The sequence below is a fragment of the Suricata suricatta genome, chromosome 17 (assembly GCF_006229205.1).
Source record: "Suricata suricatta isolate VVHF042 chromosome 17, meerkat_22Aug2017_6uvM2_HiC, whole genome shotgun sequence".
Classification (NCBI taxonomy): domain Eukaryota; kingdom Metazoa; phylum Chordata; class Mammalia; order Carnivora; family Herpestidae; genus Suricata; species Suricata suricatta.
In genome coordinates, this window is record NC_043716.1 from 25136979 (window position 1) to 25162207 (window position 25229).

The window sequence follows — 25229 nt, forward strand, 5'->3', positions numbered from 1 at the left end:
TATGAGTGAGAAAGTAAAGGACAACAAATCTGCAGTCAACTCTAATTTATAATAAGTTGAGTTTTCAGATCAGAAAGGGGCCTTAGGTGATGATGTCTTCAAATCTAATTCTACAGATGAGAACTATTTTTATTTGAGAGAAAATTCCAACAACTCAATACAGAATTTCTATCATCTCAACTTGCTTCTCCCAGTTCAAAATAAGTGATAAATCCATCATTTTAAGAAAGGTACCCTTCTATGAAACATGAATTATGTAAAAAGAACACTGTAAGCCCAATAATATCAGACTAGTTTGTAGCAGTAATTCTGGAATGCAGTATTTTGATTAGAAAATAAAAGTTTTACCTTGCTTGATAGATGGACTAAATAATGACATAGCATCTTCTTCATGTGATAATACTGTTACACTAGATGGCCCATCTTCTACCTGCAAACAATATTACATATTAGACTGAAATATGTAATATAAGTAATAAAATCTCCCAACTACCAAGTAACTGTGTCAAGCATCCTATGAGGTGTTCTACAGACATACTAACTCCCACAATTAATCTATAAATAAGTAGGCACACTCAACTTACAAAAAAAACAGTTCTAAAGATAACCCAGAAAATGTATCTGATAAACAGTGGGAGCTGGGATTCCAACCTAAATCTGTCAAATTCCAAAGTCCATGTTCTTTCCATAATACCCATAGTCTTCCCAGTTACTACTGTTATCATATTTACAGAAGGACAAAATTTCAAGTACCAGGCACATAGTAAGGCTAAAAACTTTGTGAAAGAATTCTCTGTATTAAACTTACTACTGGGTTCTTTTCACAATTTTACAGCTTTCAATTTCCATATTTTATATTAAAGGCAATTTTTTTTTGTTTTTATTTAATGTTTTTATTTATTTTTGAGAGACAAGAGCGCGCGCGAGAGAGAGCACAGGTGGGCTAGGGGCAGAGAGAGGGGAGACACAGAATCTGAAGCAGGCTCCAGGCTCCGAGGTGCCAGCATACAGCCCGATGTGGGGCTCAAAACCAAGAACCGTAAGATCATGACCTGAGCTGAAGTCAGATACTTAACTGACTCAGGGACCCAGGCACCCCTATATATATTTTTTAAATTTTTACCGTTTACTTATTTTTGAGAGACAGAGAAAGAGCACGAGGAGGGGAGGGGCAGAGAGAGAGGTAGACATAGAATCCAAAGCAGACTCCAGGCTCTGAGCTGTCAGCACAGAGCTTGATGCGGGGCTCAAACCCATGGACCATGAGATCATGACCTGAGCCAAAGTCAGATGCTTAATCGACAGAGCCACCTACGTATCCCTTAAAGGCAAAATTCTAATCTAACAGAGTTATCTTATGCTTAATACATCCTGTAATATTTGATTTTTAAATTTCTAATAAATACTCATATATCCTATATTTAATATATTACATCAAGGGGCTCTACAAGTTAACTCACATTCAAAAATATAATGTATGTTATAAACTCAGCATTGTGTATTTTATTGTTTTCTTGAAAACTTGTAATTCACTTCTTTCAGTATATTTTAACTCAGTATCAAAATACTTATCTACCTATTTTTATTTCAGTATCACAGAAATTAATGTACTTTCTCAAACCCAGAAATTCTTACAGTGAATAAAAATCTTTTCATTATAAAAGTCTACACAAACTCTTAAATTTTGTACAATGTGCCTGATTTACCTATTTATTTTTAGAATGTTTTTCTAATTTAAAAGGATAAATCCATTCTATTTCATTTTTAAGTTTATTTGTTTATTTATTTATTTATTTATTTTAAAAATTGGGGCACCTGGGTGGCTCAGTCAATTAAGTATATGACTTCAACTCAGGTCATAATGTCATGGTTCATGGGTTCACGCCCCACACTGGGCTCTGCACTGAGAGCTCAGAGCCCGGAGCCTGCTTCAGACCCTGTCTTCCTCTCTCTCTGCCCCTCCACCACTTGCACTATCTCTTTCTCTCAAAAACGAATGTTAAGAAAAATTAATAGAAAAAATTATAAACTTTTTTTTTGAGAGAGCAAGCACAGATGGGGGAGGGGCAGAGAGAGAGGGACTCACAGAATCCAAAGCAGGCTCCAGGCTCTGAGCTGTTAGCACAGAGCCTGACATGAGACTCAAACCCACAAATCATGAGACCATGACCTGAGCCAAAGTCAGACTGAGCCACCCTGAGACCCCTAAGTTTGTTTATTTATTTTTATTTTTGAAAGAGAGGGAGAGAAAGAGCATGTCTGAGCAGGGGAAGGGCAAAGAGAGAGGGAGAGAGAATCCCAAGCAGGCTCCATGCTGTACGTGCAGAGCCAGAACAGGACTTGATCTCACCATGGCAAGATCATGACCTGAGCTGAAATTAAGAGTTGGATGCTTAACTGACATGAGAAACCCTGGTGCCCCTCAATCTGTTCTATTTTAAAAGAAAAAAAAAATAGAAATGTGCTACTATATGATGTGTTAAAAAAAAAACATGAGTGACCCTTTGGTGTACTATGATTTCTTTTACTCACCTTGTGTTTTTTTACAGCTTCTCTCTCACTGTTTTGTCTATCTTTCTTATCAGGAAAAAGGAATTCCTCATCTCCTTCAACAAATGCATATGGATCAATTTTAGATTCTTGCTCTGCATCAGATGCTATTGCTGAAAGATACTGATTTTTAATTTGATATTGCTGCACTAATTCATCAGAAACTTTTAAAGGTTTCTTACATTGCACCATTAACCTGCATTAAAAAAAAACAAAATTAAAAATTAATTATATTTAATTTTCCATAAAAGCAGAAAAAGTCCAATATGACTTAAGAATCGTAAAGTTTCCAGGATTATTTAGAGATGATCTAAACTGCAATCCCTCATTTTACGAAAGAAGAAATCAAGGCATTGAGAGGTTACATGATTTATTAAAGCCTCAACTTTAGCAATCAAGACATGAAGCTAAAATGTAGGTCTCCTATCTATACGTTCTTCTACCAAAATATGTTATCTTTTGGTAATCCATTCTGTTCCCAAATCCTCACATGCATTAACTTGTCCAAATCCATTCACTGAAAGGGACTTTCTAAAAGGAAAAAATTTTTTTGAAAGGGACTCTTATATCAAAATTGCTCCAGGATGGGAACTCTCAAAATTGTGGGCTATGTGGTGAGACAAGTCTAGTTTTATACAATTTATACAATGAAAGTGATTATCCTTTCCCATTGACATGAGTAGATAAAGTTATAAAATTATAAGGACCCAGTTTGTGTTTCATGAAAACAACATTGTAACTTATTAATTCTGGCAAGACATTTTATAATGTCAAGTGAAGTTTCAGCTCAAGCACCTCAGAGGTTTTTTCTGATCAGATTGGAAAAATATGTATTTATATTTATCATCAGCCTTATGGTTTCACATGGTGACTAGAATCAATAAAATGACAAAGGACAACAAAACAAGAGTTGTGAGACAACACTGAAGTTAGAAAGAGAAACTAGTGGAAACTGTCAGACCAAAGAAAGATGAAATCTAAGGGTAAGAGAAAGAAGAAACAACAAGCTGATCTGCACCACCAGAATCCTGGAAAGCATCAAGACTTTTTTGAACTCTGAAGACCAGGGTGCTTGGTGAGTGTGAACACAGAATGATGTTTTTGGTTTGTGGAAGATACTTTTTGACTCCCAAATTCATGTTCTCTATAGTTTGTAAAGCGGAGACTCCATGCCGCCAGAAAGAAATAGCCAGGCTTCTAGTCAGACCAGGATCAAAATCCTGCAAGGACTATTTTACTCTGAATAAAAACCAAACTCCTTGTAACATTCTACACCAAAGCTTTTCATGACCTTTTTCCTCTTTGCCTCTCCACTTTATCTGGTTACTCTACTCCTGCCTCTCTCATTCTGCTTCCAAGACCTTCCTTCATATCCCTCAAGCAGGCCAGACACAATCCTGGCTGTTCCCTTTGTTTGGAGGATTCTTCCACCAAATATCTGCACTGCCAACTCCTTCACTTCCTAAAAGTCTTTGTTTAAATGTCACCTTATGTAGAAGACCTTATGTGAAAACGCAAAATGCCCAACTATCTCAACACTGATCCCCCCTTGCCCTGCTCTATTTTTCCCTCCACTTATCTTTTAAAATCTATCTAACTTGCTTATATTAATAGTTGACTGTTACTCTCACTAAAACAGAAGCCCCTAAATGACACGGATCTTGTCTTTGTTTATAGAATTATCCCAAATGCCTAGAACAGTGCCTGATATGTACTCAATCAATAATTAATTTAAAAAATGGTACTCAGTAAGGATTTCCTAAATGAATACATGAAATCTAAAAACCACAGAGGACTGTGATGTTGTGGATGTATTAATAATCCTAAAATACAGTATTTTGTACTTTGAAATAAACCCATCTTCATTCATCAGAAAGTGATACTGCTGTCACTTATCAGTCCTACAATTTAAGACCAAAAAATTTTAAGATGTGTAAGATTTGGGGGCAATAAAGGTGAAGGTATTTGCTAGCTTATAAAATCGTTGAATGACAGGATATCATGGCTTTAAATCTACTCACCAACGCCCAGCACTAAAAGTACTCTATAAACTAAGGTTGAAACAGAGGCCATAAAAAAAAAAAAAGCCCTGATATTTTCTAAACATGCTATCAAATATCATGTCATTGTTATTCCCAATATGCCCCAGATTTATCCCTGAAACTAAAATTCCAACTCTACATAAACTTTCTTCCATGTGAACATGGTGCTAACTAGTCAACAGGGGTATGTTTTACAATTAATTGTTAGAATACTTCTGTTCTATAAATGAATGAACAGGTATTTCTGAAAGAGTAGCACTGTACCTTACCATATTAGATCAAAACTGTTAGTTCAACTATTAGATACCAACATAAATTCTTCAAAGTAGTTTATCTACTTTGACATGTTTTCTTAATCAATACTTAAATTAACCTTCTAAGACAGAAAATGAAGAGTATGCTGACTGTGATGTGCAAATTTTGTAGAAAGAAATGGTTTGCTATGGTAACATAGTAGCAAAGTTAAGGCTGGAAAGGTTTTAAGTATGCATATTCAATAGAAGAAAAGTAGTAAGATCCCATTTTTCCTCCCCACCACCAACCTAAAAGATACTACTACACTGTGTAGAGGTGCATAAAACAGCTCTGTTTTTCATATTAAGTTGTCCTTTGGCAGAAGCAGGAAAACTGCCACACCGTTCACATAGGTAGTTAAACTAGTGTGCAGTAACATTAAAAGAACCAATGCTCCTGCACAGGGCTCTACTAAGAATAAAAATGAGTAAACCAAATGCAGTGCCTAAAGACAATTTGTTATTTTATTGAATGGTTCTCACAGACATTGGGATATGCAAAGAATTTAAATGTAGTCAATAATATCATGAGTATCAAGTCACAACATATTTTAAAGTATAAATTATTTACATTACACATCTTTCTATATTTAAAACTGATAATAGAAAAAACTGTGATTTTTAAAAGATGGCAGATTAAAAACTCAAAGTTATTTCATCACTATCATCATAAAGTATATACTTTTGTGAAACAGGAATAACACCTCTCCTTTTCTAAAAGAAACTTTCACATATAGCCAAACTACAGAGATAGTTTCAATCAGATATAGAGCTAAATACAGACAAACTAGAAGAGAATTAGGTACAGCATCGAACAGAAAGCTTTGCAAAGCCCAAAGCAAATTGAAACTATATTTGTTATTCATTAACTGTATCTCTTTCCTTTTACTATAACAGTAACATTCTGTCCTGAAATGTACTTGTAGAGAATTTAACATGGCTTTGAGCAGCACATGCGTTAAGGCCTTTATTCAATAAAAATTCTTGCAGACAAGATACAACAGTATTTTAGGATTGACAATTATAGAAGAAGATAAGTTATAGAAAGAAATGTTAAGGAACAAATTAATTTAATAAATATCAAAAATCCTCTATTTTCTTTTCTGGTACCATGTCTACTATTCAGAATCAATCCTTAAACTGAGTCAAGCTAGCTCTAAGAAGAATAGCTTTATTGTATTAAGATATCAAATAAGACTTACTTAAAAGATTTAGATTACAATAAGCCAAAACAAGTTTATTTCACCATTGACTCCTATGCAACAAAATAACTGGAAACTATCTTTTAGAGATCAAATAATGCACTCTGTAACTGTATAATATATACAATATAAAAATCAGGTACATCACTAATGCAACATAGGAGCTAGTTCTATTGATGAACACTATAGTTAAGATATCCAGATGTAGCCTTACTATAGAACAAGACATGATAAAACTATGCTCAAGTATAGTTCTTTCTGTGCTTAGGGTTTAGAAATGTTTCCCTCGAATCAAAATAGAAGACTATTTTAAGCAATCACAAATACTACCAGAACTAAGTGCTAACCCTTGTAAAAGGATATTTAAAATACTGTAATGTTTCTTTGCAGAAACTGTTATCTTTAAAACTCATAAAGCTAAAAAATTTTTTTTTAATTTTTTTTAAGAGAGAGGGAGAATGAGAACACCAGGGTACCAGTGTAAGAGTTGCAGAGAGAGAGGAACACGGAATCTGAAGCAGGCTCCAGATGAGCTGTCAAAAGAGTTTGATGTGGGGCTTGACCCCATGAACTGTAAGATCATGACCTGAGCTGAAGTCAGATGCTTAACTGACTGAGCCACCCAGGCACCCCTAAAGCTTATAAGGTCTTAAAAGCCACTATTTGAAAATAGATGCTAGCATTAACCAATAAAGAAACAAAACAATTAGAAGCAAAAAGATGACTGCCACAGATGTGTATATCTGGTATGTAGGATATCCTGTGATCCTGTGACCCCTCTCTCCCCAAACTAAATTCTAAGAAATTAGAAACGGAATTTTGCTTTAGAGTAGCTGCTTAAAAATCTGGCATCAACTGCACCACATGGAAATCTAAGAATAAGGGGAAATGCTTAGAAGTGATGAATCCTCTTACTCTGTACTAGTCAGCCATCACCATCTAAAACTCATTAGAAAAACTAAGAACACTAGTTTCTTTTGTTTATCCACCTATTATGGAAGCACTCTTTAACAGCAATCAATGGAAAACTTCTTTTATTTATAACAAATGGAAATTGATTTCTCACTTAACATGAATAAAACAAACATCCAAATTTCTCCATCATTCTAAAAAAGCACACGCCTACAAAATTTTTATTAAAAAAAGTTCCTTTTTAAATTTCTATTGATAAGATTCTTGCCCCTTTGAAAAAAAAAAAGACTCTTGCCCCTTTATTCATTATGTATTACTCCAACTGGGTTAATAGTTTCCCACAAATATTTAATACAATCTTTCAGAAGGCTCTTCAATTTGAATTCACAAATTTACAACGTGGGGATGCGTGGGTGGCTCAGTCATTTGAGCATCTGACTCTTGTCTGACTCTTGATATCAGCTTGTGAGTTCCAGCCCCAAATCATGCTCTGAGCAGTGAGAAGCCTGCTTGGGATTGTCTCTCCCCATACCCTGCTCACACTTTCTCGCTCTCAAAATAAATAAACTTAAAAACATTTTTTTTTTAAGTTTACAATGTGTATGCATTATAAACACATATTTAAATTTTTTTTAAATGTTTATTTTGAGAGAGACAGCATGAGCAGGGGAGGAGAGAGAAGGAGACACAAAATCAAAGCAGGCTCCAGGCTCCAACCTGTCAGCACAGGGCTCAATACGGGGCTTGAAACCATGGACTGCAAGATCATGACCTGAGCCAAAGTCGGACACTCAACTGACTGAGCCACTCGGGCACCCCTACAAGCACATATTTAAAAGTCATATTGTACACTGGGGCACCTGGATGGCTCAGCTGGTTAAGTGTCTTACTTTGTCATAATCTCGTGGCTTGTGGGTTTGAGAGCCGCTTCAGGCTCTGTGCTGACAGCTCAGAGCCTGGCGCCTACTTTGGATTCTATGTCTCCCTCTCTCTCTGCTCCTCCCCAGCTCATGCGCACACGTGTGCACACTCTCTCTTTCTGAAAAATAAACATTAAAAAAATTAAATTTCAAAAAATAAAAAATAAGTCATATTGTATACAAAGGCATAGTTGAAATATAAATTTCCCAATCCCTCTCCTTCATGGTAACAGGGGATTAATAATTTCTTGTGCTTTTAAAAAACCATAAAAATTATATAAATCTTAATTTAGCTCAAAGTGAGTGAAAGCGTAGAAGCTTTCTTCCTCTTTCCCTCATAAAATAAATATGCAGGTCTTTAACTCTCCTGTTACTCCCTTCCTGTGTTATTCAACTGGTTATAAAGTTCTTGTCTCTTCTCCACCTACAAAATCCACACATCTCTCTGATCTCTAATTTCCCAGGGCCCTGTATCCCCTTGTATCTGAGCCACTCAAGAGTCCAAAATGATGTCCTTTCATATATATTTATTTCAAATAATCTCTTCATTTCAAATAATCTTTCAATAATGGTACTTGGTTAGTACTTCTAAAATCATTATTTTCCAAAACTGTTATTTTATCTATCTCAAAAAAACGTGCAACAGTGCCCCTATTTTCTCAAGAAAAATACATAAGCTCATAAATAGTATTTCATAAACAGAAATTTGTTATTTCATGATATAGCCCCACCCCCTTTCAGGTCTCATTTCTCATCATGGCATAGCAAACTACTAAGCAACACCATATAATCTATCCATACCAAAGTACATAAAACTTCTGGATCTTCATAAATGGAATTAAATTATTCTTCACTCTTGCTCTCCATCCCTAATATATTTTATGGTTGCTTTTATCAGAGAATGTGAGTTTCCATTGGATTATAATTTCATTTAGGGCCAGGAACAAATTTATTGTATACTCCAACAATGCCTTACAGCATCCTGCATATTAGAAAAACTTCAGTTTTATTCAAACTGATAAAATAGATATTTGAAGAATAGGAATTTAAAAAGATAATGTTCTGAAGGGTGAAAGAATGTAGGAGTTGCAATAGCCCCCTAATTAACTGCCATATATTTAAATATACTTTCAAAACTCAAGAGTATGGAAAAAGAATAGAAATTTACCAGGTAATTCATCTTATTAGGTAATATAAATTCAGAAATTTATTATATAAAGTAATCTAGACTTCTGACTGGACTATTATGATTAAAAAAGGTTTGATCAGATCCTATCTTTAAACCTATACAATACTTCTATAAAAAATTCAAGATGGCTGTTTAAATGCCATCAAGAGAGATTAATTCATAGAATTTATTTTATGACAGGGGACATCACCTGAGTGATGATCCTCACGACATCCTATCTCAAGTAATATTAATGGTAGGTACCTGAATCACTAAGTTATCCAAACAAGATACTTTTAACTAAGAAAGATCCTTTAACTAGTGTGCCAGAAGCACACTCCCACTTGTGACAATCTAAATTATCTCTTAACACTGTCAAATGTCTCCTGAAGGAATGAGTGGGGGAGTAAGAAATTGCCCCAGTTGAGAACTACTGCCATAGAAGAGGAACTACAAGGACATAATCATCCAGATGATTAAAACATAAAACCAAAAAACTTCTATCAAGTATAGAACTATTATATTCCATAAATGTTTTAGTTCATATAACAAGCAGCTAAACCTCTGACAGTTGAATATTTTCCATTCTCTAATCTACTATTATAATAAAAGGATTCTATCCAAAAGTAAATTGTTAACAAAATACACATTTTAGTAACTAGTGTAACTAAAACAATACTCACATGACACACAGAATTAAAAAAAAAACACCAACCTTTTATTCAGTCTTTTCTTTTCATGAAGCAGAAAAAAATGGTGACCAGGAACAAGTGGTCTTTCCTTAATTTACATAAATTATGACCCAGCACCATTCTACTCTGCATGCTACCTTTCCACATTATACTTCTTCTCGTTCTTATTCAATGAGAAAAATGTCAAACAATTTCAAAACAGATTCTAAGGTTAAATTGTATTAACTTTTTTTTAATGTTTATTTTTGAGAGCAAGCACACCACACACAAACAGACAAGCAGGGGAGGGCCTGAAAGAGAGGGAAAGAGAGGATCTGAAGCAGGCCCTGAACTGACAGTAAAGAGCCCAATGCAGGATTTGAATTCATGAACCTGTGAGATCATGACCTGAGCCAAAGTCGGACGCTTAACCACTGAACCACCCAGAGGCCCCCAACTATAGTAACTTTCTTAAAGATGTTTATTTATTTTTGAGAAAGAGAGAGCGCACACAAGAGTGAGCACAAGTGGGGGAGGGGCAGAGAGAGAGGGATACCTAGAATCTGAATCTGTGCTGACTGCTCAGAGCCTGATGGAGGGCTTGAATTCACAAACTGTGAAGACCAGGATCTGAGCCAAAGTCATATGCTTAACCGACTGAGCCACCCTGGCACCCCCTAACTTCTGAGAAACCTTGATTTCATTTCACCTACAGATACTCATGCACACAAGTGCATTATTTAAAGTTATGGCTAGAATTCTTAGATCTTATAAATGCAATGTGCCCGTAAACTCACCCTTTAAGTTTTTTAAATATTCATAATACTACTTTTCCTCCTTAACATTACTTCTTTTTAAATAAGAAAATATAATCTAGAAAGAAAACATGTTCTAAAATCATAAAGGAACCCTAGGAACATATTGTTGTTTCATTTATCCAAATTTCTGCTGAATCTCCACTGTGGGGCTAGAATTGTTCTAAGCAAGTTTGTATCTGTGTATGTATTTTGGAGGAACACAGCAATGCAATAAACAAGACAGAGAGCCCCTGCATTCATAGCACTCACATTTTAACAGGGAAAAGATCATTAGCAAATACGTGATAATTTTGGATGATACATACATATATATATATATATGGAATAAATGAAAGCAGTATACAGGTAGGTAGTGATTTGGGGAGTAAAGAAATGCCATAGTTTAGATTAAATGGTCAGGAAAATACCTCCTGGGAAGGTAACTCTTCAGTAGGATTGAATAAAAAGGGTGAGATGTTCCACCCATCTGTAATACAGAACTAAAGGCCATTAGGAATGAGCTTTACTTTCTGAAGGAATACAAGAAAGCTGAAAGCAAAAGGGTAAGAGTGAAAAACTAGCTAGACAGGAAACTGGGTAGAAGCTTACAGATGAGGAAAAAGGTCTGGATTTTTTTCCTAAATGTAGAAGGAAACTCCTGAAGGGTTTTCAGCAAATGAGTAATGTAACATTTAACTTAAAATGATCACTCTACTTTATAGAGAATATATGTATAGGAGAAGTACAGAAACAAGGAAATGAACAGTAGTTTCAAGCAAGAGCTCAGGACTTTTATATTATATCCAGCACATATAAGACTAAGATCTTTTAAGACTAGTCTCCAAGACATCATTTGCTTTCTAGAGACATCCAGTTAAATAAGCTAGCTGCTTTTCATCATCAAAGGGGACCCTAAATATCCCTAAATTTCAAACCCAGATTAATTTTAATTAAAAAAAAAAAACTAGAATACTTTTAAGATTCAAGTAGCTAGATAAAGGTACACAGGTTTACTAAAATAATAAGGAATATTATAAGAGAATAATTCTTTAAGAGTAGGGAAAATGAAAGGAAGCTTAGAAATGGGATAGACATTTTACTTAGTCTCAGGGAAACTCAAAATCAATAAAACACAGCAGAGAAAGGGCATGGCCTAGAGTATGAAAGAGGAAGTGATGAACCTATACAAACAACAGGAGAGCCAAAATGCTCAAAAAACTCAGAGAAAATATGAACCTCTATCTCTAGACAGAAATGAAAAATAAGAGTTGAAAATGGAGGAACAAGAGGGCTCCTTTTCCAAAAACCTGGTGAAGGCGCAAGATCCTCTTATTCTGCAATTTTTGGCACCAGGTTTCCCCTCCAAAATATCCCAACTGCATTATCATTAAGCAGTGCATAAAACTAGTACATAGTAAAAAACCAATCTACTGAATGAGTAAGGCCTACCAATCAGCCCCCCTAATGCTTCTTTCTAAAACATGTATGAACAAATAATAATTATATTTTTAAAATGTGATGAGAGAGGCACCTGGGTGGTTCAGTCAGTTAAGTGTCTGACTTTGGCTCAGGTCATGATCTCACAGCTTGTGGGTTCGAGCCCCACGTCTGGCTCTGTGCTGACAGCATGAAGCCTAAAGCCTGCTTCAGATTCTGTGTCTTCCTCTCTCTCTCTCTGCCCCTCAGAAATAAATAAGTGTTTAAAAAAAATTAAATAAATTAATTAATAAATTATGTGATGAGAAGCAGCATAGTAAAGAAAAAGATAGAAAAAAATTGACTGAACATTAAGAAGGGAATACTATTTTGTAATAGGCAGGGGGCGCCTGGGTGACTCAGTAGGTTAAGTGTCCCAACTCTGGCTCAGGTCAAGATCTCATGGTTCATGAGTTTGAGTTCTGGCTTTTTGGGCTCTGTGCTGACAGCTCAGAGCCTGGAAGCCTGCTTTGGATTCTGCGTCTCCCTCTTTCTCTGTTCCTCCCCTGATCACACTCTCTATAAAAAATAAATACACGTTTTAAAAAATTTAATAAACATTAAAAATGTTTTTAATTTTTAAAAACATTTTTAATGATTTATAGAAAGAACATGGCCAAAAATTGGGGGGAAATGGACTAAAAGATAGGATATACAGACAATTCACAGAAGAGAAAATCTAAATGCCCAAATAACATTTTAAATGATGTTTAGTCTCACTGGGAATCCTGACAACATGTATTAAGACAGTAAGATGACATTCTGCATATAGAAAATTAGCCAAGTTGAAGGCTCCTAATACCAAACACTGATGAAAATATCATTCTCATACTCTGCTGGTTGATGAAGTTATAAACTGGTATAGCTGGAGAGCCAACTTGGCAATGACCCTTAATGCCAAATGTGGACGAACCCCATGGCCCAGTAATTCCACTTTGAGATGCAGTCCCTAGAAAAATCTTAAACAAGTACACAAGGAAATGTGTACAAAAAAGTTCACTAGTCCATCCTATCTAACTGGGAAAAACTGAAAATAACCAAAATGTCCATTTTAAGAGTAGATAAATTATGCATATTCATAACAAATACTATAAAGCAATTAAAATGAATTAGAGCTACATGAAGAAAAACATGTACAGAAATGATAAAACACCAAATTTAGGAAAGAGGAAGGAAGAATGGAGGAAAAAATATAGTACACAGAAGTTCTAATGATATTCAAAATCCTTAAGTTGTTTGATGGATAAGTGCTATTATTTTCTCCACCTTTTTGTGACTGAAATATTTCATAAGTTTCCCTGAGAACACAGTAAAGAAATTATGTAAAACTAATATTTAAAAGGATTTATTACTGTAAATCCTACCCTGAAGCCAATTCTGGAGGCCTAGTATTAAGAACTTCCATCATTTCCACCCTTAAATTATAATAGTGACTATTAAAAAATACATACTCTGTAACTGATGTTACACTTTCCTGTCCAAAAGGTCCAACTGGATCATCCTTGAATTTATCACTTGGAAGCTGAGGAGGCAAAAACTCTACATCTTTTTTCTTTGGGACCTTGTAATACTTCCAGGCTATATTAGCTTCATCTTCTTCCAAGTTTACTGCTGTACCGACATATATTGTAGGTTCTACAGCTTCCTGGAACTGAGATGGGAAAGACTGAGATAAACTGTCTATCCTATCTTCCATTGGTTTAGAAGGAACCAAGGGATCTGGTGTTGGCATTTGATAAAAATGTTGACTTTGAGGAGTTGAAGGTGTTTTAGTTACTCCTTCATCAACCACATCACATGGGTGAGGACTAAGCGGGGGTGGTTGAGGTGAATTTGCCATTTCGGTGCCATGCATCTGAGGAGTCTTTGCTACATCATTAGTTCGGATGTTGGAAAATCTCACTTGACTGTCTGGAGCGGAGATCACAAGTCTTTGGCTAGCTGAATCTGCATCCATGCCAACATCATCACTAACAGAAACACGATGGTGAAAAGGAGTCAAGGGGCGTTTCTGTGGTTTTTCACTCTTTTCTTGCTTTTCATTGGTCTTGTGCTTGGGAAGTACTTGTTGTTGCTGACTTAAAGATGGCGCCTGTCCTTGTTGCCCAGGATTTCTTGGTTTGAGATTTTTGTGCCTAAAAAGTTAGAAGAAAGGTTTAATGTTTATAGTATCATTAATACATCAAAGTACACAAGTAAACACTACTAGACATTCCATATATATATTTTTTTACATATAAATCTAAAAGTAAAATTATTTGAATGTACATGGAAAAAAATACTTTGAGGCACCTGGGTGGCTCAGTTAATTAAGTGTCCAACTTCAAATCCGGACATGATCTCATGGTTCATGGGTTCGAACCCTGCATACGGCTCTGTACTGACAGCTCAGAGCCTGGAGCCTGGTTCACATTCTGTATCTCTCTCTGCCCCCCACTCACTTGTGCTCTTGATTACTCTCTCTCTCAAAAATAAACATTAAAAAACAATTTTAATTAAAAAAAATACTTTGTTGAGCAACCTAAAACTAAGAACTGCAGAAAGATTCCTAAGAGCCAATTCTCTTCTGCTCTAAATGAGCTATGTGATCAGACAACCAAAGATGGTTTACTTACATAACCTAAATATTTTAGTGTCCAAATCAAGAGACAAAATTCTAGTTAAGATAAAGTCGGGTTTAAAAAGGTCTGAAATTTATTCGTTTATGAATGTTACCTACAAAACAATGGCTTGGCTAAGCTCAGTCTTCTACAATCCTGTAACAAGGTGTTAGAAAACTTACTCTACAGAAACGAAGTTTATCGTTCTGGATAGCACTGCAACTGACTGGTGGGCACCACACCATATCTACCTTCCTTCTCCCAAAGCTTACCACTATAGAACAAATCTGCTAACTAGAAAAAGGAAAGTGCCTAAAGAAATTTTCTCCCACATAATGTGAAGTAATTTCTAAGCTGAAAAACTTAAAACTATCTAAAAATCTAGTAATTCTGTTCAGAGTTTAAGATTTCTTTCAGCAGAGTGAAAATACTGTGCACTTTGAGATTTCCAAGCTAAACTGACAGTGACGTATTTAATATTTTTTTAACTAAGAAACTAGAAAAAAAATGTGGAGGAATGTGAAGTTAAAGCATGTCCCAGGAATGTTAAGGTATAACATTCAATAGAAGCCAGTATTATTCACTACATTAACAGAAAAGAAAAAGCCATATAATTATCTCAATAAATACAGAAAAACATGGCAAAATTCAATGTATAATTCATCATAGAAAGACTCAAAAAGCAAAGACTAATCTTAATCTGATAAAGGACACCTATGAAAAATTACATTAGTTTGATACTTAATGATGAAAGACTGAATAACTTATCCCTAAAACTGGGAACAAAGCAAGAATATTAACTCAACATTTCTATTCAAAAATTTTATAAAAAGTTAAAGCCAGTGTAATAAGTCAAGAAAAAGAAAGATTAGAGATTTCATAGGAAGAAGAAAATTGTCTTTATTCATGCTAAACATGGTAAGCTTTACAAGGAAGGGTCAGGCTGACCATTACCTTCTCCATCTCAACAAATTATTACAAGTAGAACAACCAGACATGTGTCTTCTGATGTGACGTGACAAATACAAATCAACACAGCACCACCTGTGAAGTATTCTCACCAAAAATATTGAACCTGAATTCATTAAGCCTCTAGATCAGCACTGTCCAACAATAGTTTCTGTGATGACAGAAATGTTCTATATGTGGCTCCTGAAGACCTGAAATATGACCAGTGCAACTGAGAAGCTGAATTTTTAATTGTATTTAAATCCAAATGCTTTAATTTAAAATATCCACTAGTGGTCACTAACACTGTCAGGACTAGACAGCACAATTCTAGAGCTAACTTCCATTTATAGAAATGCAAGGGATAAAAAAAAAATTAAATGACACCAGAAGAACAAGTTACAATATATGACAAATTGAGAAATACAGAAGGTGAGACATTCCAAAGGACACCTGACCTAGTTCTTCCAACCAAGCCAATGTCCTAAAAATGGGGTAGGGGATTACAACAGAGTCATAGAAGACTTAACACCACCAATGATTACTCCTTGTCTGGATTCTTGTCAAACAATCAAATACACATTTTTTTTTCAAAAAGATATTTCTGAAACAACCTGTAGAAGACATCAGATGATACCAAGAAAATACTATTATTTTTATTAGGTGTGATAATGGAATTATAGTTATATAAAAAAAACAGCAACAGATTATCAATTAACAACAGAATTAAAATATTAGAGTTGCATACTGAAGTAGGAGTGAAATGATATTTAAGATTTGCTTTAAAAATCTTCAGCAAGGAGTGTGTGAGTAGCTCAGTTGGTTGAGCTTCCAACTTCAGCACAGCTCATATCTCAGTTTGTGGGTTCGATCCTCACGTCAGGCTCTGTGCTGACGGCTCAGAGACTGAAGCCTCCTCTGGATTCTGTCTCCCTCTCTCTCTGCCCTTACCCCACTTACACTCTGTTTCTCTGTCTCTCAAAAAATAAGTATCATGCCTCATAGTATTATGGAGTAGAATCACTTAAAGAAAAAAGAGAGGGGCATCTGGGTGGCTCAGTCAGTTAAGCATCCAACTCCTGATCTTAGCTCAGGTAATCATCTCACAGTTCGTTGAGTTTGAGCCCCATGGTGCTAACAGTGCAGAGCCTGCTTAGGATTCTGTCTCTCCCTTTCTCTCTCTCAAAGTAAATAAATAAACTTAAAAAAAAAAAAAGAAAAGAAAATAGAATTGCTCTATATGTGCTAACACAGAAAAATACCCATGATTACTGTTTATCGAAAAAAGTTCCAAAATCTATGAAGAACTTGTCAAACTCAGCACCCAAAAAACAAATAATGTAGTGAAAAAATGGACAAAAGACATGAATAGATACTTCTCCAAAGAAGACATCCAGATAGCTAACAGACACATGAAAAAATGCTCAACTTCACTCATCATCAGGGAAATACAAATTAAAACCACAATGAGATACCAACTCAACACCAATCAAATGGCTAAAATTAACAACTCAGGCAACAAATGATGTTGGAGAGGATCTCTTCTGCTCTACTGGTGGGAATGCAAACTGGTGCAGCCACTCTGGAAAACAGTAGGGAGGTTCCTCAAAAAATTAAAAACAGAACTACCCTACGACCCAGCAATTGCACTATTAGGTATTTATCTAAGGGATACAGGTGTGCTATTTTGAAAGGACACATGTGCCCCAATGTTTAGCCAAAGTATGGAAAGAGTCCCAATGTCCATCGACAAATGAATGAAGATGGAAGATGTTATGTGTACACACACACACACACACACACACACACACACACACACAATGAAGTATTACTTGGCAATCAGAAAGAATGAGATCTTGCCATTTGCAACTACGTGGATGGAACTAGAGAGAACTTTGCTAAGTGAAATTATTCAGTCAGAGAAAGAAGTATCATATGACTTACACGTGAAATTTAAGATACAAAACAGATGAACATAAGGGAAGGAAAGCAAAAATAATAGAAAAACAAGGAGAGGGCCAAAGTATAAGAGACTCTTAAATACAGAAAACAAACTGAAGGTTGCTGGAGAGGTTGTGGCTGCAGGGATGGGCTAACTGGGCAAGGGGCATTAAGGAAGACACTTATTGGAGATAAGCTCTGGATCTTATACATAGGGGATGAATTACTAGAATCTACTCCTGAAATGATTATTGCACTACATGCTAACTAACTTGGATGTAAATTAAAAAATAAACCAGGGCAACTGGGTGGCTCAGTTGGTTAGTAGGTGTCCAACTTCAGCTCAGGTCATGATCACATGATTCATGGGTTTGAGCCCCACGTCAGGCTCTGTGCTAATAGCTTGGAGCCTGGAGCCTGCTTCTGATTCTGCATCTCCCTCTCTCTCTCACACTTTGTCTCTGTCTCTCTCTCAAACATAAATAAAACATTAAAGAAAAAAATTTTTAATTAAAAAATAAATAAAAAATGTAATAAAAATAAAAGGCAAGTTGCAGAACAACATACATAGCAGTATTCCATTTGTATGGAAAAAAAGCAGATAGGCAGATCATAAATATATAGGAACAAGAACTCACAGCTTTTATTTCACGTGCATTATTTGAATTTTTTAAATAGCATAAAAAAACTTTTAAATAGCATTAAATAACGAGCAGGTTATTCCAATGTAGGAATGAATAATCCCTTTGCTGATCATCCTCTCTTTGAATACTTTCAATGACAAGGACCACATTACACTATAAGTAAATATATCCCTCCACTGTCAAAGAGCTCATTGTAAAAAAGAGAAAAATTACATATACGTATATATATTTTTCTTTTTTGAGGAGGGGGGAGAAAGTAGCAGAGAAGCAGAGAGAGAGAACCTTAAAACAGGCTCCATGTTCAATGTGGAGTCTAAACCAGGGCTCAATCTCAGAACCTTGAGATGAAATCAAGAGTCAGATGCTCAACCTACTGAGCCACCCAGCCACCCTAGAATAATCATTTTAGATGAATCAAGTTCAATAAAATGTTAAAATTTTTAAAATTTTTCAGTGAAAGAGGTTTAGATGAAGCAAATGTAGTAAGTAAATATGGATGGCTGATATACAGGAGAGCACTGTCCAACTTTCCTACTTTTCTGCACATCTGAAATTTTTCACAACAGATAAGGTAGAACTAAAATGTGAAAAATAATGAAATGGAAAATAACTGGAGCAAGATTGAACTGTCCCAAGGTCCTTCTCTGTTCCATAAAGAATACAGAGATACAAAGATTAGCTTTAGACTTCACAGAAAGCAATTGAGATATCAATTAACAAAAGAATTAGAAGAGGAACTTTTCAGCGAGCTAAAAGAAAAAAAGAAGATAGTCAACAATAACAGCAGGAAAGGGAAAGGAAAGCAAAGGAAAAAATCGGGGGTAGGAGAAGCAGAATAAGAAGGTAGGAGTAAGTAGGTATCATGACAGTTATTATTCATTTATTAGTTATTCAAATATTTTAGTGTCTACTACAAAAGTCCTCAAAGTATGGTCCATGAACTCTTTCAGGGTTGCATGGGGTTCAAGCCATCATCATAATAGCATAAAATATTATTTGCCTTTTTCATAATGTTGATGTTTAACAATGTTAAAAAAGCAACGGACAGTAAAATTTTTGGCAACAGATTGCAAATCAAGGCGGTGGTACTAGTAGTAGTAGTAGTGTGTTCTTTACCACCATACACTCAATTTTTTTAAAAGCCAGTTTCACTTAAGAATGTCCTTCAAGAGAGGTGCCTGGGTGGCTCAGTAGGTTAAGCATTCTGACTTCAGTTCAGGTCATGATCTCGAAGTTCGTGGGTTTGAGCCCCACATCAGGCTCTGTACTGACAGCTCAGAGCCTGGAGACTGCTTCAGATTTTGTGTCTCCCTCCATCTCTGACCCTCCTTGGCTTATGTTGTGTTTCTCTCAAAAATAAAAACATTAAAAAAATTTTTTAAAGAATGTCCTTCAAGAGATAGTAATAATGATTTTTTAATAAGTTTCAATCTCTGCAATACACAGCTATTTTCTTTTAATGTTTATTTTTGACAGAGACAGATTGTGAGCAAGGGAGGGGCAGAGAGAAAGAGGGAGATGCAGAATCTGAAGCAGGCTCTAGGCTCTGAGCTGTCAGCACAGAGCCTGACATGAGGCTTCAACTCTGAACTGTTGAGATCATGACCTGAGCTAAGTCAGACACTCAGCTGACTGAGACACCCAGGCGCCCCTGCATACACAGCTTTTCATATTCTATCTAAAGAAACAAGAGGGGTGCCTGACTGATTCAGTTGGTAGACCACGCAACTCTTGATCTCAGGGTCATGAATTCAAGTCTCACACTGAGTATGGAGTTCACTTAAAAAATAAAAACTCAAAAAAGAAACAGGAAATACATATAAAAGATTTCTGCTACATATTATAAATGTTTATTTTTAGTTTTATTTTTGAGAGAGAGAGAGATCTTGAGCTGGGGAGGCACAGAGGATCCAAAGTGGCTCCATAATAACAGCAAGAGAGCCTTATGCACAGTTCAAACTCATAAACTGTGAGATCACAACTTTAGCCAAAGTTTGATGCTTAACCAACTAAGCCACCTAGGTGCCCCTCTGCTACATATTATAAAACAATGGCTGATTTATGGAAAAGCCTTTATTTAAGTGAGTTGTAAGCTCAACTAGTCATTTTTTTAAATGGAATACTGTTTTCATTCTTTCTTTTTAATAATATTTTTTCCTCCCCAACTTTTAATTTATTTTTTTAATGTTTATCTTTGAGAGAGAGAGAGTGACCACAAGCAGGGGAAGGGCAGAGAGAGAGGAGGAGACACAGAATCTGAAGCAGGCTCCAGGCTTTGAGCTCCAGCACAAAGCCCAATGTGGGGCTTGAACTTACAAAACGTGAGATAATGACCTGAGCTAAAGTCGATGCTTAAGTGACTGAGCCACCCAGGCACCCTCATGGAACACTATTTTCATAGAGCAGTGCCTGGGTGGCTCAGGTGGTCCAGTGTCTGAATCTTGATTTTGGCTCAGGTTGTGATCTCTCAGTTCATTAGTTTGAGCCCTGCACCAGCATGTGCACTGACAATGAAGAACCTGCTTGGGATTCTGTCTCTCCCTCTTTCTCTGTCCCTCCCCCACCTTCTCTCTCTCTCCCTCTCTCTCTCTCTCTCTCAAAATAAACAAACTTTGAGAGCAAATTTTTTTACACCATAAAATGTGCCAACACTCAGAGGATCTGCATAATGCCATGAATTGGTATTTTCCAAATGATAAATGATGTTACAAAATCACGCATAAGTAAAAGATCCATTCAGTTATTACACAGTATAAGAATTTAATTAATATGGCTTCAGATTACACATTAAAACTAACCTTTAAGAAACTACCATTTGTCAAATTTTGGTGTGGTATCAAAAAATATCCACAATTACCTGGAAAAGTTACTAAAATATTCTTCCCCTTTTCCAACTGCATAGTTACATGAGGGTGGATTTTCTTCACGTAGCTTAACTAAGACAATATATATGAAAGATTGATCACAGGAGCAGAGGAGAATCCAGATTATCTTCTATTAAGTTCAACACTGAAGAGATTTGCAAAACTGTTTCAACAGAGTCACTCATCTCATTTTTATTTTGGAAAATATAGTTGATTTCTATAAAAGTATTTTATATTTATGTTAATATGTACTGGGTTTATTGTTATTTTTTAAATAAATTCAATAGAGCTTTAAAATTTCGCTAAAATGGGAGCGCCTGCTAGAAAACAGTGTGGAGGGTCCTCAAAAAACTATCCATAGAACTCCCCTTATGACCCAGCAATAGCACTGCTAGGGATTTACCCAAGGGATACAGAAGGGCTGACGCATAGGGGCACATGTACCCCAATGTTCATAGCAGCACTGTCAACAATAGCCAAATCATGGAAAGAGACTAAATGTCCATCACCTGATGAGTAGATCAAGAAGATGTGGTATATATACAAAATGGAGTACTACATGGCCATGAGAAAGAATGACATATGGCCATTTGTAGCAAAGTGGATGGACCTTGAGGGTGTCATGCTAAGTGAAATAAGTCAGGCGGAGAAGGACAGATACCATATGTTTGCACTCATAGGTCTAACAGGAGAACAGGAGAAACCTAATGGAGGACTTGGAGGAGGGGAAGAGGGAATTTTACTATATATAATCAGTTATAAAAAACTGAGGAAAGTGTGGTAAACCACAGGCTACCAACAGCTGTGAGTTTCCATGACTTCTAGGACTAAAAGGACAGTAAGACGAAAATAGTATCTATCACCAGATCAAAGAAGCCTGGGATGGTGTTACCACCTTACCCGAATCTGCTCAGTGGACCACAGAAGAAGAGACTATTAATGGGATGCAGAACTGCTAGAATTGGCTCAAAATAAGGGTAGGAAAATATGGCTTCTTTCCTCATTTCATCAACCAATCTTTTGTTAGTGCCTAACTTAGCTTAATCCTTTAAAAAGCAAGTGGGCCTAGTCAAATCATCACTTTAAACTTACACAATGTTATCTGTCTATTATAGCTCAATAAAGCTGGGAGTAAAAACACAAAAAAACACATGTGAAAGCAAAGGAGCCGAAGAAATGTAACCCCCTGCGATACAGAACAGAGTAGAAAAAAACGCAGGGATAGATCTGACAGCAAACTGGCTGACTAGCACAGTCAGTTATCAATGTGTGCCCTACTTCCTATATTCTCTGGTAGCAGATGATACTCACATATGCTGGCTCAAAGTCTATTTTAAGTCTTATTCAAGAATTAAATAAGAGAACCTGATTTGAGGGAAGTGGAGGGGAATTAGAAGTACAAAATATAATAGTTGGGGGACGGGGAAGTAAAAGATGAGAAACACTGTTATTTCCTAGAGGGGTGAATTTACCAAAACAAGTCACATGTATAGATTATACAAAATATCATTATATCAAATCCCCCTATGCCTGGGAGGAATTTCTATAAATATGAGGCAAAGTTGTTTTTAAGAAATAAAAGGTCAGCTTAGAGACCAAGAATTGAATTTAAACTTATACTTACCTATATGCATTTTGAGTGTCTTCTACTAAAACCATTAAAAAAAAAAAGTTTATTTGAGAATATATGTGTGTGAGTGGGCGAGGGGCAGAGAGAGGGAGAGAGAGAATTCCAAGCAGACTCCACACTGTTCATGCAGAGCATGATGCAGGCCAATCCCACAACCATGAGATCAAGACTTGAGCTGAAATCAAGAGTCAGACACTTAACTGAATGATCCACCCAGGCGCCCCATCCTAAAACCATTTGAGACAAATATATCTAAAACCCTCCGCTTTCAAAAAGAATAAAACAAAAGTCTAGGTCAGCAACTAAAAAAGAATTGCTGCTTAATAAAAAAATGCTAATATATGAAAAGAAAAGCCTAATTTCATTTAAGCACTCTACTGGACTTAGACCAGAAATTGGCAAACTTTTTCTGTAAAGGACCAGATGGCAAATATTTTAGGCTCCGGAGGCCATATAGTAAGTGTTGCAACTTCTCAACTCTGTGAAAGCAGCCATAGTTGACATGTAAATGAGCAGATGTGGCTCTGTTCCAATAAATCTTTATGGACATTAAAATTTGAATTTCATAAGTTTCACATGCACAAAATATTCTTTGATTTTTTTTCCAACTATTTAAAATGTAAAAGTCACTTTCAGCTCACAGGCTGTAAGAAAACAGGCAGTAAGCCAAATGTGACCAATGGATCATCATTTGCTGATCTCTGGTCTCAGACAAATATGTCATGGAGGTCTACATTTTAAGATTAGGTTTGGGTCCCCCCTGCCCAAGTGGCTGTGTGGTATTTAACCATTTTAAACTTAAACAAGAGCTAATCTATCCATATTTTTATTCCTATCTATTAGCAATAGAGAAAGTTTCTAACAAAGTTGACAGACATTAAATTATAATCTCTAATCCAAAGAATCTATGTAAGTACATTTAATCTACATAAAAACATACCAGAGCACTTCAGAGTCTGTCACAGTATTCAATCAAACAGAGCTAATATAAGAAAAGCCTTGGCCCTAACATACAGGTATTCCATTCCTTTGGCACACATCTGTGACAAAAGAGTGGCCAACTATTAGCTCAAAAGTTCTGGTAAGGGAGGTCAATACCACTTTTTTTTTTTTTTTAACACAAGATGCAAAAGCGTATCTTTCAGTTTAGAATAAATTAATAAACTCTACACAATATAATCCAAATGCCTCTAATAACCATATCTTATCAAATTTTCCAATATATAAATACAATTGCCAAAAGAATTCCAAGTTCATCCATTCTTCTACCAATCATTAACCAGTAGAGTCTCTTAGAAAGCTTGTATTTTTATAGTACAGCTTCAATTCCTTGCAGAATCGTATTTTCTTATCTTATTTCTGCATTTCACCTATAATTTACCCAAAAGGAAGTTATAAGAAATTGCTGCATAAAACCCAATACCATATTTACTATAAAAAGAACTGCAGAAACTTTCATCTAGTGTATCATGTATCACCTTTTTTATGAGAACCCATGGGAGAAATTTCTCTGGCCCAGTGCCATCTATGAACTCCTTTCAAGAGACTTCCTTCCGGGCCTTTTACATTATAGATGCTATATATACCATAATCTAGTATAAAATTCACTTTTATTTAGCTGTAAAACCAAGTCTTCACAGTTTAGCTCTGGTAACTATAAGGACTATGGCATACATTTGTATGTACTTGCATAATCAGTTCCTAATCATTAAATTTTTTCCCTTCAAAGTCTCTTTTGAAAACAATCCTAACACAGTGTTTAGGTAAGCTAGCTCAAATTAAGACATAAGTATTAAGTAGCATAAGAAGCTACCACACACATATAGAGGGGAGGGGGAGGGAACTACCTCAAACAGCTGCAATTTGTTCTTTGTGTGGCTTCAACAAAATCCCAGGATGCTATTTTATCAGGTATCTCTTCTTCAGACAGACCACCTGATGAAGCTGAATACTTCCTCCTAAGATTTGAAATTATGAAATTCTTTAGAATTCATAAAGTTTCCTTTAACTCTGAATGAAGCACTAAAATTGAATTTTTAAAAATCAATTTTTTACAGTAAAGCCATACAAACGACTGTTTATACTTGAAACATCTCCTATTTATAAAGTAACTACCAACATGCAATTTTTAAACTTGAAAATGAAAACACATACTTGTTCTGTGCTCTGTTCATATTGCATTCTTGCCAAACTCTATCCACCACATGATTTGCTAATTTTCTGGGTATTTTCCCACCATGGTGGCTAGTACTATCAGAGTTGAAGCCATCAGATACTGAAGAAAATTTGACCCACTTCTGGGCTGACTGAGGATCAACTGAAAACAAACCAAAAAGAACAGGCTATAGGAGAATAAAAGTAGATTTAAAGTAACATTATTTGGGTGTGGGGTTTTTTTTTTCCTTGTTAATTTGTGACACAATGTACTCCACTGTTTCTGGTATCCCTACTTATTAAATTTTAAAGCAAAAAAGTATGTTTCTTTACTTAAAACACGGAAAAAAAACTCCGAACAGAGGATGTAAACTTGATGGTAGTGTTACATCAATGTTGACCTGGATTCTATGCTAG

General features: G+C 35.7%; 1 protein-coding gene across 1 annotated transcript in view; it reads right to left on the reverse strand.

The window, feature by feature from the left end:
- MED13 (mediator complex subunit 13) overlaps positions 1-25229 on the reverse strand; it is a 112316-nt gene that overhangs the window by 51284 nt on the left and 35803 nt on the right. The window contains exons 7-11 of the mRNA XM_029926723.1: positions 24813-24975; positions 24506-24616; positions 13483-14166; positions 2533-2746; positions 349-430 (exon numbers count right to left, since the gene is read on the reverse strand). Of these exons, the coding sequence (XP_029782583.1) occupies positions 349-430; positions 2533-2746; positions 13483-14166; positions 24506-24616; positions 24813-24975 (1254 nt within the window). The remainder of the gene's footprint in view (positions 1-348; positions 431-2532; positions 2747-13482; positions 14167-24505; positions 24617-24812; positions 24976-25229) is intronic.